Below are 19,518 nucleotides of genomic sequence, written 5' to 3'. Positions count from 1 at the left end.
AGCTGAATTGCTTAAAACAGCAAATTTGGACATCACTGGAGACTCAGGCTGCTTCTGTAGCCTTGTTCTCTTCTGACAGAGAGAATAATTGGCTATTGGGGGTGGGCTCCCTATTTCTCTCCTAGAGATGGGAAGATTGGTGTTCATAAGATTCATAGCACCTTCACTGTCAAGTACTCGGCTCATGAACAGGAGGTGAACTGTGTGGATTGCAGAGGGGGCATCATCGTGAGTGGCTCCAGGGACAGAACGGCCAAGGTGAGTGGTCTCCGCCTTATGTAGGGTTATTCCCGCCTGTCTATAGGGAGTGGGGTGGGAGAGGGTGGATAGGGCCTTGAGTCTTGGGATTGGCTGAGGGCATTGGGTGGGGGTAGTGGGGGGACGACACGATAAAGGACTCACTTATGTGCCTCTGGCATGCAGGTTACCATGCCAGGCTCTGTCCCTGCCAGCTGGCCTGAGAAAGGAGTGGACAGTGGCTGGGAAGCTTGCCACTCACTTGAAATGTGGCGTGAACTCAAAAACAGAGGGCCTGGCTAGCTTTTCCTCCCTGCGCTGAATTTCCTCAAGTTTGTGGGCTGAGTTCTGACCCCAATATTTTATTTTAAACTCTCCCTCCTTTTGCTTGCTCTCTGTTTAGGGAGGTTAATTTTTCACCACCTTGTTTATAAGCAATCAGGCTGATAATTAAAATGTGTTTTTACTGCTTCTCTGGAGAGTGATGTGGTCAGCAAGCAGTAGAAAGACGAGGAGAGAAAGGCATTTTGGTGCGTCATTGCCAAACTGCCTGGTCTATGGTCAGTCATCTGCCAACGTGGAACAGAACGAGGCCGATAAGTAGCGTGACCCCTGCTTTAGGGACTCCGCTCCTCCCAGTTTGAGTCAAACAGGCCTCCACCCATAAGACGGAGAAGAACGTCTTTCTCCCTCCCTGTGTCCAGCGGCCCCAGGCTGGGCCCGCACATACCTGGTCTTTTGGGGCTGCTGTGGAAACTGCGCTGACAATTCAGTCGAGGTGCAGGACGCCCAACAGTATCGTACTTGCCTGTTTCCCGGCATCTGGAGACTCCATGGTGCCAACAGGAGCGAAAATGCCTGCTCGTGTCAGCAAATGGGCCGCTAAGACACCTGGGGAGGGTCTCTGGAGAGGGAAGGTGCAGTTTTTACTCGTTAACTTTTCTGACTTCAGGTACCCTCTGGTGATTAGTCCTTCGTATAAAAATGCCACCAATTTATATAAAAAGAAGGACTATATATGGTCCTTTCACTTCTGGAAGTTTTTCCTCTCTTAGCTCATTTCTTCCTTACTTCCTTACCTTGTATTCTGTCAGAGACGTACACACCAGCACAGGAAGCCTGAGAAACGCCTGGAAAAATCTTTTGAACCAACTTGGAAACTGAATTTCCTATTGCCTATTTCCTGTTGCCCTTACCCTGTGCTTATTTCAGGTTTCTGATTGGTCACCGTTGTCGTACCATTCCTTCCAAAGAGACTGGCCCTAACTTGCTATACTCCTCAGAAATCAATTTGCATAGAAATCTTTCTGGCATGTGTGACCTAAAAATATTCCCATTGCCTTCTGGCATCTTCCTGTTATGGTTTCAAGTCTCCCCTGACCCCTCTTTTCAGTGACCCTCTATCTTTCTTCTGTCCTCTTCTCTGGGGTCTGACACCCAGAGCAATGAAAACTAAGCTTTATGACCAAAGGTAGCAATCCAGGGGGATGGACTGCTTGTAGTCAAAGGGTAGTAATCCAAATATTTGGGATGTTGGGTTACTTTCATGTTTTTTTTTTTTTAATTTTGAAAAGATTTTATTTATTTATTTGACAGAGAGAGACACAGCAAGAGAGGGAACACAGCAGAGGGCGTGGGAGAGGGAGAAGTAGGCCCCCCGTGGAGCAGGAGGCCCGATGTGGGGCTCGATCCTGGGACCCTGGGATCATGACTCGAGCTGAAGGCAGATGCTTAACAACTTAGCGACCCAGCCACCCCTAGTATCATGTTTTAAGTACTGCCTCAACCCTGTTTGGTAGATTCAATTTGTTTTTAAGCATTAAAGTAGGTACTTTCTAATTTTAAAATTGTCACCACAGTTCATCCTTTTCCCGTTGAGGATTTCTTTTAAGTCAGTGACAGAATTTCCCCTTGTGTCCTGGTTCTTCAACTCCAAAAAGCTGGCCTGCTGTTTTGGGGTTCCCCAGTGATCTCCGGGCCAGCCCATCTTTGCAGATTTCTGGATGCTGTGTCTGCTCCCTCTCTGTTGCTGTCTTTGCTTCTAGCTGCCTTCATCTTCCTGACCTGTTTCTACATGACCCATTGCTAGTCTTTTATAACCAGTCCTCCGTTCTTTTCGGTGGTTTCTGCAGTCCCGTAGCTGCTTCTGTAGGCTTCTGGTACACGCCAGCCTTCATGAGAACTTAGCCATGTTTGCCTGTAAACAACTGTAGCCTGTTTGTTTCCCCAAATACATACTGTGTTTTAGGAAAGAAATTTGTTTTTATTGGGGTGAAAGGAACTAAAACATTTTTTTTGTAAGACTTCTGAGTTAGGGACTGCTCAGAGAGCCTTCTTCTTCCTCCCCCCTGCCACTTTCAAACTTACTGTGACTTAGTGTGGGTTGCCTCTCGGGGGTTTAGGGAGGCCAGCTCCATCCTGAGATGTGACAGGAATGTAGGAATGTTCTCAGTGGGCCTGGGCTGGTTCTGACCATTCTTTCCTTGTCTCCTTTAGTTCTCTATTTTTCCATTCATTCCTAAAAGTACCTACTATATGCAAGTCGTAGTGCACAAGGCACTGGGGCTCGTCAAAGGAGAGGAAGAGATGGCCTCTTCTGGAGGCGAGCTGAGACGTGCCTGCAGTGGCGCGGAAGCTGATGGGAAGTGGCCAGGACTGTGAAGTGTGAGGCCCTAGGGAGAGGGCCAGAAAGAAAGAGGGTGGAGAGATCACATCTGGCTTGAAAAGGGAGACTTTATGAAGGAAGAAACATTTGAACTTGTTGGTTTTTTTCTTCTTTTAGTTATTTTTCAATGCAGAGGTTTGCTTGTTTATGTACAAGTAACCAGACCCGATGCTGAGCACTTGATAATTGTTCATTTTCTCCTTTTCTCCTTTAGGAGAATTGTTTCTTCACATAATTCTGCTCATAGTAAATTTTGCATGCTCCGTTACCCTACTGTAGCTACTTTATGTTACAAGGTTTCCTATTATTATTACATATTATTTGTGCCATCTTTTTTTTTTTTTTTAAAGATTTAATTTATTCACTGGACAGACAGAGATCACAAGTAGGCAGAGAAGCAGGCAGAGAGAGAGGAGGAAGCAGGCTCTCTTCTGAGCAGAGAGCCCGATGCGGGGCTCGATCCCAGGACCCTGGGATCATGACCTGAGCTGAAGGCAGAGGCTTTAACCCTCTGAGCCACCCAGGCGCCCCAATTTGTGCCATCTTTAATGGCTTAATGAGTAATAAGACCCACCATGACTGAATGCTGGATACCTGCCAGATGCTGGCTTACTGTGTTTGGTGCTTTACACATTTCTTGACTTTTCTGAAGCCCTCAAAAGATAGCTATTATTTCGCATTGTACACATGAGGAAACTGAGGCTAAGGAGTCCTGAAACATCCCTAAGATCAGAGCTATTAAGTAACAACCGGGTGCAGACACATGTGTCTGATTCCAAAGCCCACGCCTGCTTTTCCTGCAACCGTAGGCTGCTGGGAATATTTTTACCGCACAGCTTTCTCTTCGTTTTAGGATCGTTATCTTCAGGTAGGGTCTCAGCAATAGAATGACTGGGTGTGAGGCTTTGGTCGTTTTAAGAGTCTTGATGCCTGTCTTCAACTGCTTTTCTGGAAGGACTGTATAAATGTCCACTTCTGCTGAGTTCTGTCTTTTCCAGGGGTGGGTTTGTTTTGGATTTGACCACTGAGAGTAAGGTGTGATCAGCATATTGTTGTCAATTCCCTTCCCTCGGGCATCATGAACTCGGGTTTCTGGTGGATGGTGTGCTGCTGCTGCTGCGGCCAGGGGTCTCCTGGCCACTTCCTTAACGTCGTGCTCAGCATTGGCAGCAAGCTTCCCGAGCCACTCCTGGAGACCAGGAACCTTGTCCTGTGGTTTGCACCATGGAATCCACCAGCCCCTTTCTTGGGGGGCACTGGTGACTTCAGGACTGGAGTTGGCCCCAGAGATTGTGTAATCAGAGGCCTTAGTGTCTCCCCACCCTCCTACCTACCTCCTAGGGAGTTGGCTTCTGAGGAGAGGCAAATCTCTCGTTCGGACTGGGACTGTGTGAGAGAAGACATTAAAAGTGCATCTTGTTACAGGCAAAGTGGCCTGGCTGTAGATCCAGAGTAAGCCAGAATCATGGCATTCCAGGAAGGTTGTGGTATTTACCTTTGTTTTCTGCCCATCCTTGTTTAGGATCTTCTTGTTAAGTTTATTTTCTTTTCCCTACGTTGGAAGGAACTCACACCCTCCTCCCACTGTCATGCATACACAAAATCTTTAAACACTTTCTCCTTTTATAGGAAAGACATGTCATGTGACCCTAAGAAGGCAAGACCATCCCCCCTTGTCACCTGCCCTTTAAACTCAAGGAATGTCTCTAGAAAGTTCTTCCATCTAAGGTCCTGACTGGCTTTTGTGTGTTCCCCTTATAGCTCCACGGGGACCTTGAGAGGTCAGTGATCCATCTTGCAGCCTCAGGGTCCCTCCTTGGCCGCTGTCTGGGACAGCCCTGTACATCCTTCCTTTCTGTTTGGTTAGAGGCTTATTTCCCTGAGTGTGTCATCTGGGGTTGGGTGAGGTGAGGGGGGCCTTGTGCTTAATGGGAGATTTCTAAATGCACTGGCCGCTGAGGGCTCCCTGAGTGTTGATTAGAGCTAAGCCCGGAGTGGCTGCTAATGTACATTCCTGACTGATAGGGACCAGATAACGTTCTCCAAGCAATATTTTTAACCTGTAGGAGATATGGGAGCTTAAAAGAGCTAAGCTTTTCTGCTACTTTTGGTGACACTAGGTGCTAAATTCCCTGCTGACACGAATAGCACTGGATCCTGGGCATTATCAACAAATAAACAACGACACGCCACCTTCGTGCTTTGAAGCCTCTCTTCTTCTTCCCTTCGTTCCTTCCCTTGTGTCTTTCTTTTTACTCCTCTCTCCTTGCTGTCTTTGTTCCCCCACACTGGGCCTTGATGATCCTCCTCCCTACTTCCCAAAGGAAAATCTGGGTGAGAGAGAGGAAAAAGGAAAACCCACAAACACAAGGAGGTTACTAAGAGAGGTGAGTCCCACCTGTTCCCCCTGCTGAGTCAGGTCTCAGCTGAAGCGTATGGATTTCTGATTCCCGGGTATAGAATTGGGTGGTGCAGAAAGGGCTCTCAGGTGGACGTTAAGGAGGGCGGTCTGTATGGGAGTCAGGTCTCAGGTCGGTGAGCCAGAGGCTGGGATGACTCCTCTGCTCCTCCGAGCTCAGCATTTGCAGGACAGAAAGGACTTTCCATTCCCTTCCCTGCCTCCCTGGGACACTCATCCCGCATCTCAACCCCAGGCAGTGCCAACGAGAGCATCTCCTCTCCTGTTTCCAGGTATGGCCTTTGGCCTCGGGTCGGCTGGGGCAGTGCTTACACACCATCCAGACTGAAGACCGAGTCTGGTCCATCGCTATCAGCCCAGTACTAAGGTAAGGGAGATGTTTTGGGGTATGGTTTTGTCCTGTGTAATAATGCTTTATTTTCTGAGGTCGGGCAGGCTCGGCAGTCTTCCCCCTGTATATTGCAGGCTGCTTTGAGCCTGTCTTCTGGAGATTTTGAAAATCCTCCAGAGGCTTGAGTCTGTGGCTCCTTTCATATATGCGTGGGGTGGAGACGGCATTCCAGAAGTAACTTCCTAGGCATCTACCCTGGAAATATGAGGGAAAAGATACCATTAAAATGTAACCGAGGCCAGCTGTTCCAAGAGTGCCCCTTCTGGAGCATATGCCCTCTGGGGCTACTTCCAAAGCAGAGGCCTGTTAGCTCCCCTGGGAAGTTACTGCACCAGCCAGCCTGCTCTCACAACCCACATCTGATTTGTTCCCCTTGGAAAATGTCTTCTGGAGTATCCCTTCCAGAGCTGAGTCATCAGGACAGGTGTGAGGCCCATGTCCAATTGGGCCCTCATCCAAAGGCAGGTATGTGGGGTAGAGTGATAATTGTGGCAGAAGTGCTAAATTTTTTTTAAAGACTTTTTTTTTTTAAAGATTTTATTTATTTATTTGACAGAGATCACAAGTAGGCAGGGAGGCAGGCAGAGAGAGAGGAGGAAGCAGGCTCCCCGCCAAGCAGAGAGCCCGATGTGGGGCTCGATCCCAGGACCCTGAAATCATGACCTGAGCCGAAGGCAGAGGTTTAACCCACTGAGCCACCCAGGCGCCCCAGAAGTGCTAAATTTTTGATGGTAGCTTTACTTTACTCTTCGGCCTCTTTCCTCTAGCTTTACCAGTAAACAAGTGAGCTTTGCATCCTGACTTCTGCTTTCTAGGCTTTCTTGAACCACGGCTGAGCCTCTCTCCTACCCAGAAGGATACATGGACTCTCCTCCTGCACCTGCTCTGCCAGAGTGTTTGTTCTTCTGGGGTCTTCCCTCACTACCCTTGGCCCTCAGTGATCGGTGGGAAAGCTGTAGGGGTGCTACCCTCCAACAGGGGGTTTAAGTCAGTCACTAGTTTTACGAGAGAGTTGATTTCCACCCCTCCCCAACTCAGCCCCCTTCAGCCTCCCTCTCCTCACCCCACGGAGCCTACACCCCTCCTCCTGCCCCCTTTGCAACTCCCTTTCAAATTTTTTTCTTTCTAAAGAATTAGAGCCGATTAGCCACGTCATTAATTCTTCAATTTGACGGCTGATATAGCAGGACCTGAAACACATTGCTGACCCCAGAGAATGGAGACCCCGTTCCTTAGCATATTGACGATGGGAGAAGTTAATTAAAATTCCACAGAGCGGAGGTGTCGGCTAACCTATAAACCTGTCGCCGTTCAGAACAAATCATTCTAGCAATCCTAGGAAAGAGGGAAGGAAAGACCAGCAGGGAGTAGAGAGGCCTAAGTGTGTGGGAGCGGACAGTGGAGAACAGAGCGATCAGGCAGGGTCCCCTCCACAGTGGTTTTCCATTGCTCCCCCTTTTAAAGCCAGTGGGCCAGGCTTGGGGGTCTGTGGGCTGGATGTGTGTAAGGATTGAAGGTAGGCTGAACAGCCTGTGGGAGGTGGCAGGTTGGCTGGTAACCATCTTACAGACTTCTGCTGATGTCAGGAGACTAGGGTAGGCTGGGGTGTGGCCGATGGTAGAGGGAAAGCCCTTCAGGGCTGGTGATCTAGACCAAAGAACATGGCTATTCAACTAGCACCCCATCCCTTGGTCCTCGACTCTAGCCACCTCTCTGGAATATGTCAGGCTACCCATAACAGAATAGAGCATGGCAATGGTTGAAGATAGCTTCAGTCAAAAAGGTTGAAGTCCTAGTTGGTCTTGTCATTAAGAAGCATATAGAACACAGCAAAAGGGGGCTCCTGGGTGGCTCAATGGGTTAAAGCCTCTGCTTTCGGCTCAGGTCATGGTCTCAGGGTCCTGGGATCAAGCCCCGCATCGGGCTCTCTGCTCAGCAGGGAGCCTGCTTCCCTTTCTCTCTCTGCCTGCCTCTCTGCCTATTTGTGATCTCTGTCTAATAAATAAATAAAATCTTAAAAAAAAAAAAAAGAACACAGCAAAAGGCATTTGTTTTGGCCACAACTTGCAGCCTGGCTTTGAGGATCGACCTGGCTTTCGGACAATACCAGTACTAGTCTACAACGGCCACAACACGTGTGTATTAGTCATTTGCCCTGTGCCAGACCCTTTGCTAGGTCCTTGATGTGCCTCCTCTTCGGTGAAAACCTGGATCGTTTGTTCTCATTCTCCTTGAGAGCCTGCTTATCCTCTTGGTGTACCTCCTTGGCCCTAAGATGACTCTTTCGCTCACTGTTGATTGGTTGTTTTGGCTCCTGAACCGCAGTTGTTTGAGATGACCTTTTCCCCAGCTTGACAGATGGTGTTGGGGACTCTTTGAAAATTGTTTGCGTTGTTTGGGACCCTGGCTTTACTCGGTGGTCAGGGTGGATGCTGCTGCTCTTCCCCCGTTTTCTCTTACCCTGAGTGTCCTGGGCCAGGGCTGCTTCATTCCATTATTAAATCCATTTCTTCTCCCCATGTCCATGAAGTTGCACCTGTCAATGAGTGCTTCCATTTTTCCCATCTGGGTTGACCCTGCCTCCTGGCTTCGGGGTCTGTTCTGGAAGAGGCTGCTTTGTCATCACCAGCAGGGTGGCCTCAGGTAAGTCATTCCTTTCTCTGAGCCTCTTTCTTCATTTATTCAATGTAGATACAGTTTCTTTTATAGACCTTGCTAGATGATTGTGAAGATGACCTGAAATGATTAGAAAACACTCGGCAGGGATGAGGTCATGATCCTCGGTTCAGGTCATGATCCCAGGGTCCTGGGATCCAGCCCTGCATCGTGTTCCTTGCTCAGCAGGAAGCCTGATTCGCCCTCTGCCTGCTGCTCCCCCTGTTTGTGGCGTTCTCTCTCTGGCAGATAAATAAATACAATCTTTAAAAAATGTCTTCAGAAGATATTAAGAAAGTGAAAATACAGGGACCCCTGGGTGGTGTAGTCCATTAAGCGTTTGCTTTTGGCTCCTGTCATGATTCCGGGATCCTGGGATCAAGTCCCACATCCAGCTCCTTGCTCAGCGGGGAGTCTCCTTCTCCCTCTGCCTGCTCTGCCTGCCCTGCCTGCTGCTCCCCTGTTTGTGCCCGAGCGCTGTCTCTCTATCTCTCTCTGGCAAATAAATAAAATCTTAAAAAAACAACACTCTACAAAGCTAAAAGGCCTATCTCACCATGTCACCCAGAATCTCTCCTCTCTGGGGTAGCATTCGTTCAGAGGCATTAGTTGCTCTCATGTCTCCAGCTTGGCTGGGGACTTTTCTGGGCCCTCCTGGAGCTACACTACTTGTCTACAGTCTTCTTGAGGTGGGGGACCCTCAGCAGGAATTGCCTCCTCCCCGCCACCTCAGTGTTCCTGCCCTTGCCTGCTGTCTTCTCTTCCCCTCCCCGCCACACACCCTGTTGAGTATGGTCATCGGTGTGCGTGTGGTCACTACTGGCATGTGACCGTGAACCCCTCACAAAGAACATGAGTGGGACATGGGCAGCACTTTCCCTCTGGGGCATGTATTCCTGGTTGACCCTATGGCTTCCCAGTCTCTCACTGCTCCCTCATCCGTTTAGAAGGATCTTGAACAGTTAGGAGACCTGCCACATCCCTTTGCTCAATTAATCTTTCTTCTATTGAAAACAGTTTGTCAGAGCTATGCATCATATCAAAGCTGTGCTTTGCTGCCTTCTTTTTCTTAGGTGTGTGCTTAGACACTTGTAGTAGGAAACACGAAGCCTCAAGCCTCAGGCTTTATTTGAGGTGCTCATGACTGGGAGAAAGCTGGTATTCCGTCCTGTGTCCAAATGTCACCTTTCCTTCCTCTCATGACCTTGAGTTCTTGATGGGTAAACAGCTGTGGAGGGTGATATTTAATACCAGATATGTGCTTAGAGCTGTGTTTAGGTACTCGAAACCACAGAAGGAAAACCAGTAGTCTCCACAGGAGGGTGGAAGACAAGGACCTTTTTCTCTACTACTTGTGTGCCCTCCTGCCCGTCTTCTTTCCCTGACACCAGTGATCCTGTTTTTAAGATTCCTGACTTACTGGTGAAGCGCTCCTTCTGGAGAGGAGGCGCAGCCTGGAGCTGTTTGATGAGGGAAAGGAGGACAGCCTGAGATGGGAGAGAGGAGCTGTGGGAGATTCACCCAGGGCCTAAGGCTGTAGGTCCAGGTGTGCTTGTATAGCTCCCATATGACCTCCTGGGGCCACATTGGATTCTAAGCACTTTTCCATGAGTAATACAGAAAAGCATAGTTGTTTTTTTTTTAAGATTAAAAAAAAATTTATTAGAGAGGGATCACAAGTAGGCAGAGAGGCAGGCAGAGAGAGAGGGGGAAGCAGGCTCCCTGCTGAGCAGAGAGCTCGTTGTGGGGCTCGATCCCAGGACCCTGAGATCATGACCTGAGCTGAAGGCAGAGGCTTAACCCACCTCATGAGCCACCCAGGCTCCCTGAAAAGCATAATTTTTAAAATGGCCGATAAATTTTATTGCCATTTAAAAACTATTGCCAGCTGAATAAATTTAGCAAATACTCAAGAGTGAGGAAATAAGGCACAGCTAAAGACCCCTTCCTTGCTCCTCCCACTGCCCTACATATTGACCAGACCCTTGGGAGATGGCAGCTCCCGGGAGGGTTTTACTCGGGGCTGGGGTGAGATGGAACTGTAACGGCTGCCAGGTGACACTGAGCACCTGGAACTCTGCCTTTTCTGGCTGAGGGGGCCGGGGGTGCCACCACCACACCCCTCCCCAGCAGAGGGAGAAAGTGAGCCTCAGGGAAGACTGATGCAGGCCACACGTGGTGTGGGGCAGAGGAGGTGGCTCTTCAGCTCAGGTCTCTTGCCTAGAGCCGAGTCCTGGGGTGCTGAGGGACGCCCACGAGGCAGGCCCAGGTCATTGCTGTGCCTTCATCCACCGTGGATGCATGGTGGATGGTAGCTGCGGCCCTTGAAAGGCTCTTGGGGCCTGAGGAACATTCTGTCTTCCTAGAGGCCCTAGTTGAGGTGGAGGGGTTGGGGAGAGCAGGACATCCGTGAGGCCTGGGCTCTCCCGGGCGCCTGTGAGTGCTTGTTGATCTTTGGTTTGGTGCGGGGTGGGGTGCTCCAAGCCAGCTGTGGGGCCCTGGGGGCTGAAGTGAATCCGGAGACTGGATCACCCTGTTTGCCTGCTAGGGGCAGAGCGAGGAACCCACAGCTCCTCCTTCCTCTGCAGACACCATATTTATTGTCCTCCAAGAACAAGGAGGTGCTCAGCCAACTCCTTCCTTCATCTCCAAACAACGCTTGCTATCGTGTGAGTGTGGTCAGAAAGCTTCCCAGGACACTTGGGTTTTAATCCCTTCTCTCTTGTTTCTGTCATTAGGGAAATATATTGAGTGGTATAGGTGTAGAAAATTGACTTAGCTGTGTTATTAAGTATACAATATAATTTTGTGTAACTTTGCTTACTGTGGTGGCCTGTTTGTTTTTGGGCGGAATAGTCCAAGTCTGCATGAAATGTACCGATTCAAATTTGTGAAGTGAGTTGTGGTCTCTGGGGGGTTTTGATGAAGGAGCTGCCCCTGCTTGCTTCATTTCTCCCAGAGGTGAGGGAGAGTCTGGAAGGAAAGCAGTCACTGTGTACTGTTTGGGGAGGGGGCGGGTTGCTGGGAGAGCGGGGTGTTTGTTCCAGTGGCTACAGGGTTTACTGTGTGTTGTGTGTGTGGTAAACGCACATTCACCAGCCTGTTGAAATACACCTTTCTTTAGTGAAAGGTAATTGCATCTGGAGTTTTCTCTGACCGAGAGGTTTGAAAGATTGGAAAAAAGAGGCAGCCAACTTTCAGTTTGGATTCTTTTGGTTCCCAGCGGCTCAGCAATCCTGTGGCCCTGGACTGCGTAACTCTGAGCTTTTAGGGGAAAATGAGTCAAAGGTAATGGTTGTGCCTCTGAGTTTTGCTCTTTTTGGTTGGTGATGAGCTGGGCTGTGGAAAGGAACCCTAACCTCAGTAACCTGAGGAGAGACTCTGATGGCTGACTTGGTTGTGCTTTACCTTGTGGCTTGACCTGTGGCCAATTCGGTCTCTCTGTCCTGCCTTCCTGGGGCCAGGGCAGAGGGAAGCTTCCTCTTGGGCCCGTCTAGGGAAAGGAGACCTTCCCTAAGCAGAGAGGGGCTCGGTGTCCTCCTTTGCCAGGCTGCAGAGCACACAGGAGGGGGAGCCTTCTGCATGTGGTGGTCCTAGATGAGAGAGTCAGAGGCACAAGGACACTGCAGAGGGGCCGGGGGCGGGCATGGCAGGAAGAGGGGGCATGAACCTGGGGAAAGAAGGAAGCTCTGGGTGATGCCAGATGGGCCACCTGGTCCAGCCTGAAATGACTGTAAATTGGAAAAGGATCAGTATAGGGATAAGACTGAAACGGAGTCTGGTCCTGCCGAATCTCAGTGCAGTGCCCACCACCCTAGAGTTCCCCACCTGGCTAAGCAAGTGTACCCATCGGTAGCAAAGATGAGATGCCACGGGGGTGGGTTTCACTTCCTCAAGACCCTGGATTTCTGCCACTGCCCAGGGCAGGATAGGCTCAGGGAGGCTCATGTGCCGAGCTGCTGGCCTAGGACCAGCAACCCAACCAGCCCGGGCTGGCCCAGAACCCACTTGTGGGAGCCACTTCTTCCCTGGCCAGCAAGGCTGCCTCAGTGGTCAAGAGCAGACTTAAATAAAACACCACAAATAGAAGTAGAAGTCGCTGCAGAAGATAGGGCACTGAAGATGCGGCCGTGCCCGGAGAGCCTGCCTCTCCTGACAGGAAGACATGGCCGTCCCTCAGTCTCTGTCACGTTCTTTCTCTTGCTCCACTGCTGTCTGTCTCTCTCCCTCCCCCCACCCCATCTCGATTTAGTCCCTGTTACTGCTAGGCCCTGGGGAAGCCACTGTGAACTAGACAGCGTCGTGTGGCAGGGACCAGTCGGAGGGCAGTACGGTGTGTTGAGTTCCCAGCTGGGGGACTGGCCCCCTGGAGGACTGGCCTGCCACCCGCCCTTCCTGGCTCTGATCCCTGCCTGCACCACAGCGGTTTCTTCTCTCCCCTCATTGGGAAGAGAGCACGTCCTTTCCCTGCCAGAGTCCCCCCTGCTTCTCTGGGCTGTGTGTGCAGTGTGCCTGTATTTGTCCACCTTTGATCACTGTTCTGCCAGCACATAATTTAGCAGTCCACATCCCCAGGTGGAAGCATGGAGTTAATGTTAAAATTAGTTGGTGGGTTTATGTGTGTGTGTGTGTATGTGTACACACACACACACACACACACACACACACACGTACTCTTTAAACTTCAGTGGGTGATGAGGCAGAGAGGGAGGCGGGAGGGCGAAGGGGAGCTATAAATTCTGGGACTGGTGTAGCTGTTCTCTGAGCAGCCGGGAAGCCTCTGATGTCTCCACAGCACTTTCATTAACATTTAAATTAAGGGTTTGTTTTCCAGTCTGTTTTATAGTCAGGGACCTTTCATGGCCTGTCACATGCACGCCCCCCCACCCCCAGCAAGTGTGTAATTGTAGCCACTGCTCTGTCCTCACTGGGTTGCAGCCGGAGTTCAAAGGGAATTCCGGAGCCGGAGCTCTGGAGGTACGAGGTGGAACAGTCAGGATGTGGGTGTTCCCTCTAACACGAAGGTGCTGTGTAGGAGCTGTTTCTCCTCCCGTCCGACGTGTGCTTTCCTTTCCTCTTTCAAGGGACACACATTCTATTCTGCCTCTGTCCCCTTCCCACTCTTCCTTCCCTGGAGCCACGGGGCATGTGGGAAAGGCTGCGTCCATGAGTGCCTGCTCCCTGTACCACGAGTGAGGGCCTGGGACAGATGGTTCGAAGATACAGATCTTCATGCTTATCTTCCTCCTTTTGATTTTTTTTTTTTTTTTTGAGCCTCAAGAATACTTCCTCCTACTCTCCTTAGAGAAACAACAATATAAAAGAGATTGCCATCTGAGAAGAATTTATAATAGGGCCCTTTGGTCCTGAAAAGTGCGTTCCGGCTTTGACAGATAACATGTACACACGCCGTACGTGGCTGCTCGCTCTGTGGGTACGGGTGTTTGAAATAGCTTACCGATCTAGGAGCTCATTTGAGACCTGTTCTCTGAGGTTCTGGTATTCCGAGGAAGCCCTTCTGTGCCCTGACAGGGAGAATTGTTTCTAAGCTCCCTCTCATAAGGCCTATTTGGAAGCATTTGGGGTGTTCTGAAAAGACATCCTTGCTCTGGTCTCTGTCCTCCCTAGCAGCATCCTGTTGATGTGTAGATGACAAGAATGTGTCCCAAACAGCCCAGAGCATCTCATTAGTTCAGAGCCTCAGGGCTGAGTTCACCCACTGGTGGTCTCCAGCTAGAGTTTCCTTCTGGACAGTCAAGAGAGGAGCACTGGCACCTTTCTCTTTCTCTGTCCAGAGGCTGAGAATTTTCTCTCTCGGAGGGCTGACTTTACTGCTTGAGTTGCTGTATCCTTCCACCTTTCTCCACGGATCCGCACGCACTCTCCGTGACTTATCTGCTGGGCTCAGGGTGGCTGAGTGTCCTGCCCTCCTGCTCCAGGTAGCCTGGCCAACAGGTGGCCACCCTCATGCCCTGGAGTCCTGCCCGAGAGGAGTGCGGGAGGGGCGGGGGCGACCCCCGCGCAGGTGCTGCTGGGCTCGGGTTGCAGCTTGGTGTCCAGGCCCTGCCTGGTGGTGATTAATCTGGGCCACGGGCCGGCAGAGGCCCAGCCAGGGCAGCTTTGGTCCCTCACTGTGAAGACCTTTGGCTCGGACGCCGAGCTGATCTCTATAGCCTGCTTCGGCTTGAGTTTGATCTGTCAAGGCTAAAGAGGAACCTGATGGTGGGGCGGAAACTTCTAGCCCTGTCTGACTTACGGCACTGATCCGTTCCAGTGGCTCTGTCATGATAATACTCATATATTTAAGAAGATTTCTCCACCTGTTTGCTGTAACACTTAGATCAATCAAAAGAGGCGTCTTCATGAAATATCTGTGCTTTTAGTTTCTTGGGGCAATGGAGCTCACACTTGCAAGTACAGTTGGGGATAGGGGAGGGTTGGTACTGGGCCCAGGTGAATAAGGCCATGGCGAGATGTGGCTGGATCAGTAGCATGAGGTTTGTGCATTCGGGGGGTGATGTCAGGGGTTGGAGGATCCCCCCATCCTCCTGCTGCAAGTAGGTGAATCTTGGGCCATTTGGGACAGATTTTGGTACTTCAGTTTGAAGTCAAGTCTTAAGTTCCTTGTTTTCATTTCAAACCAAGTTTTTTGAAAAGGTGTCCCTGTCTCCCCACCACCTTTCCATTTCCCAGAGTCCTGGTTCTTGGGCTGCCCAGCTGGTAGTCCACAGTGTCTGAGTTCAGGGCGGTCACACATGGCCTTGCTTGGCCATGGGCTTCAGACCCAAGAACAGGATTTCTGCTGCCCGTGACCATCTCTGGGTGTGAGTGAGTTCCGTTATTATAGTAGTTCCATTTGGGAGGTTAGGAGCTGGGGACCTAAGAGCTGGGACAGGAGAAAGCATGGACCTGTCATATAGAACCACAGTGGAATGTGTTGACACTGCTGATCTGGGGAGCTGGCTGTAAAGGTGCTCCGAAAGTCCGTGTAGACTCTGAATTCTTCTGTGCTGACTAGAGCTTCTCCGTAGGATGATGGTGAAGGACACTTTACGCCTCAGCAAGCGAACCACTGTGTTCTCTTCCTTCAGACCAAGACTAAAAGAACCCTGGCTGTATGGCTGGGACATCTGCTAATCCTTGTGCCTCTCTAGCAGTTTCTTCAACAGGACTCTTCCGAAGTTTCCAGATTTTAACCTTTGGGGGAGGGGTTTTATTTCCTGTCTTATGTAAGTTCTGTGCCTGTGGGCTGCAGATGAAACTCCTTTGCCTCTGGGGGGTCCCACCAAGCCAACTACAAGGTCCTTGCCTCCTTTCCCGCTTGGTCTTGCTCCTTTCTTTGGCTAGGGCATTTTCAGAGGGGGTAGTTTGTGACCTGGTCTGTAGTACCCTGTATCTGATTGGCATGGCTCAGACACAAGGTGCTGGCAAGTCAGTGAAGATCGGAGGAAGGAGGAGGGAGGAGAGTATGTGCTTGCAGAAGCCGTGGTAATTGCAAAGGGAATATTAGTCCAAGAGCTGCTGGCCCAGGAAATTGCTTTCTGCAGAAGCTTTCCTTTTTCATAGTTTGCAATGCAAATTTAAAACATGAATGGTGCACAAAAAAGTAAAGGAGGGGGCAAAAGGAGTTCCAGTTGGGATGTGATAACCTCCAAAATCTTGAGCAGGGCCTAATGTGCAGAAGAGAATTTCAAGTTATGGGAGAGAATCTTTCAAGAGATTAAAATAATTATAAATTGTATTTTGCTGTGATTCCTGCCCCCTCCTCACACACCTGTATCTTTTCTGTGCTCTTGTGGTTCAGACCTGTCTCTGGCCCTGCTCAGCTTACACTGCTGTCTCCACCTCTGCTTCTTCCTACAGCGAAGCCATAATCCAGCTTCTAGAACAGTGGTTAGGGTGCTCATGGTATAGTATTTGATCCTCACAGCAGGTTGGAAACAGAGGCCCCATCTAAAGTCAGTACGCTTCGGCGTGCGCTCTGGCCCTGAGGACTGGAGCCTTGTCATCATGCCGGCTGGAGGACCTGGGAGCGTGCCCCCTGGGAGAAGGTGTTAAAGTCACGGCTCTCATCCTCTGCTCTCTCTGACCCTCTTTACGCTGTGGGTAGGCTTGATGAAGTCTAACATGGGGTCACTGGGCTTTTTTCCTCTGATTTCCCATGCTTCACCTGTTGCATCTAGAGAGCATGTGTGGCGTTCTGCTTCCTGGCTGGAGACACTGCTATCTGGTTGCTTCTGGATGCTCTGGTGATGCTGGAGGTGGGGATAGGCAGGGGATGACCCCTGCTTTCAGTGTGCTGGCAGAGCAACCAGCTGGTCAGGTGGGAAGATTCAGACTGGCTTTTTTCTAGGAGCAGAGCTAGACAGGAAGACACAAGAAAGGCCAGAGGCAAGAGCTTTTCAAGTGCAAGGATGCCCCAGGAGTCAAGCTGCCCTGCGGCTGTGGGGTTGCTTCCACCCCTTTCTGTGTGGCCCTCTTGCACATGTGACAAACGTGGGCCGAACAGATAGGGAGGGCAACACTGTGCTGTGGGGGGTAAAGTGAAATGTATGTACCCTTTCTGCCTGTGGCCACCAGGAATCTTCCTTCCTTCCTTCTTCACTGGGGAATTTTGAGAGGGAGATTAGCTCGAGTCTTGCCCGGGATGAGTCCGGGGGTGGCTGGGCCACACTCTGACGTCTCAGGAGCACACTCCCCTATAGGATGCTTCCACATTCTGTTGGCCACTGCTTATTAGCATGCGCTCCTCACTCTGAACTTGCTGCACAGTGGCCTTCAGAGACTGCAGAGTGAGTCCAGCTCTGAGCACGTGACCCTCCTGTCTCTCTCTCCCGAGGACTGTCTTGTAGGGTGTTTCTCTTTCTCCTGTTACTTCTTCTCTGTCATGACTGTAACTTTAGCTGTGGTGGCCAAGCCTGAGCCTCTTTTCTCCTCAGCCCGAATGGGAGAACAAGTGAGTGAGTGGACTGGGGTCCTAAGGTGAAGGACCCAAGAAAAAGGTCAGCTGGATGTAGGGTGCGATCTGTCACATTTGGCCAAGAGAGAGGGACACATGGGCTAATGTGTTCACAACACCCTCCTTTCCGGCCAGCTTGAATCTTACTAGTATCCTGGGTGAACTGTGGTTGAGAATAAAAACAAAAAATTAAGGAAGAAAAAATACAGATTATTCAAAGGTTTCTGCCACTTGTTAAAGGTCTGTGGCCAGGAAAATCCTTTGCAGGCGGGTAAGGGCGGATCCAGGAATAAGAGGGAAAGTTAGAGTTTTAAAATTTCATTACTTTGGCAGTGAGTACCCAAATAAAAATACGAAAACCTTTTGACACATAAATTCCACATCTAGGAATTTATCCTAAGACAACCAGACAAGTGTGCAAGATGCATGCATAAAGACGTATGTGAAGCATACATAAATATCCAGTAATGGGGGCTGGCTAAAATATTTTGTGGTATCCACCTCGCCACTGAAAGGGTGATGAGACCTTTATTTATTGACTCCAGAAGATGTCCTAGCCTATTATTAAATGAAAAAAATAAAAAAGGTCACAAAATAGTATAATAGTTATTGACTATCTCTTCAGAGTTAATTCTTATTAGGGGATTTCTTTTGACCTTTCCCGTTTTTTTGTTTTCGTGTTTGGTTGTTGTTTTTTTTTTTTTTTTTGTATTTAAATGTTTTTGTAATGAGCACAGACGTAAAGGGTATTTAAATATCCATTTCAGCACCAGGCAACTGTAGAAAGAATTCTTCCTTTTTTCTTTACATAGTTATTTAAATCAAGGTTGCATGGACCTACATTTAGCTTTTATTTTAAGCAGTTATATGAAAGTATAATTTACACACCTTATAAAATTTGCCCATTTTAAGAGACAATTTCAGTATACAACTCCATGATTTTTGGTAAATTTACAGAGTTGTACAACCATCACCACAATTCAGTTTAGAATGTTTCTGTCACCCTGAAAAAGTCCTTCTTTACTTTTACTTTTGCAGCATTAAACTTGGTTTCATGCTTGGGCCCTTTTTTTTTAAATTTTTTTTTTTTAAGATTTTATTTATTTATTTGACAGAGAGAGATCACAAGTAGACAGAGAGGCAGGCAGAGAGAGAGAGGGAAGCAGGCTTCTTGCTGAGCAGAGAGCCCGATGCGGGACTCGATCCCAGGACCCCGAGATCATGACCTGAGCCGAAGGCAGCGGCCCAACCCACTGAGCCACCCAGGCGCCCGTGCTTGGGCCCTTTTGTGGGGGAAAGAAGTTAACTAAAATAATTGGAATTTTTTAAAAAGGTAATGTAAACTCAGAACTGTTTTTTGCATGTGATATGTGTCCAGATGCCTGCCTTTACCAATGTTTCGAGAAAGCTTCTATGTGCGGTGTCACATGGGGAGTATGAAGCCCAAGACGCAGTTTTTACCACCCAGGAGCTTGCAGTCCAGTTGGGAAAACAGTGCATGTACTCAGACAACAAATCATCCCAGTCTGTATGGAGTGTGAGTGCCATCAGCGGCCAAGGTTCTTGACAGGAAATCAGAGGAAAGCAGTAGCTTTTTAGTGAAATGGGGTGGGGGGCTTTCTGGGTGACATGGGATATCAAGTGGCACTTAATGGTGGCTCTGTTTACATTACAGGAGGGAACCTGAGGCACAGGGATGGGAAGAGCAAAGACCTAGTAAGGATGGGGAAGCTCCTTGTAAGTCTGGGGGTTCAGAGGAGACCAGTGTGGCCGGCTGGGGTGCAGAGTTTATGTAAGGAGTGGTGAGCAGTGAGGCTGGAGGAGACATTTGGGGCAGGGTTTCAGGGGCTTTGAGGAGCAGTCGGACTTGAACCTGAGGATGGTAGGGGCCCTTGGAAGATTTGTGACCACACTGAGTCAGTTACAGGGTTAATGTGGCCGCACTGTGTACAGAATGCTTTGGAGGGGGAGGGGCTGAGGCCCTTGGGATACTTTTCCAGGAGTTTGGTTTGCAAGCAGTAAGGGTATGGGCTCCCAGGGAGAGTGGGAAGATGGCACTGAATTCGGGAGGAACTCAGTGGTCACGGCTGCACGTGGCAGGGATGGAAGGGACCCACATGAATTCCTCCCTGAGCCTGGTAACTGAAAGTGGCCTGGTTTTGACCAGGCTGAGTTTCGTCTTTGACCTGTTG

At 49.6% G+C, this 19,518-nt stretch overlaps 1 protein-coding gene across 5 annotated transcripts in view; it reads left to right on the top strand.

Annotated features, from left to right (window-relative positions):
• The window catches only part of FBXW4 (F-box and WD repeat domain containing 4), an 82,876-nt gene that overhangs the window by 22,817 nt on the left and 40,541 nt on the right, over positions 1-19,518 (top strand). For all 5 annotated transcript variants that reach the window (XM_047703214.1, XM_047703213.1, XM_047703217.1 and 2 more), the window contains 2 exons: positions 126-258; positions 5,594-5,688. In XM_047703214.1, coding sequence (XP_047559170.1) covers positions 126-258; positions 5,594-5,688 — 228 coding nt within the window. The remainder of the gene's footprint in view (positions 1-125; positions 259-5,593; positions 5,689-19,518) is intronic.

This window comes from Lutra lutra, chromosome 14, assembly GCF_902655055.1.
Source record: "Lutra lutra chromosome 14, mLutLut1.2, whole genome shotgun sequence".
Classification (NCBI taxonomy): domain Eukaryota; kingdom Metazoa; phylum Chordata; class Mammalia; order Carnivora; family Mustelidae; genus Lutra; species Lutra lutra.
The sequence above is the reverse complement of the archived record's forward strand: the minus strand, read 5'-3'. Positions and strand labels throughout refer to the sequence as shown.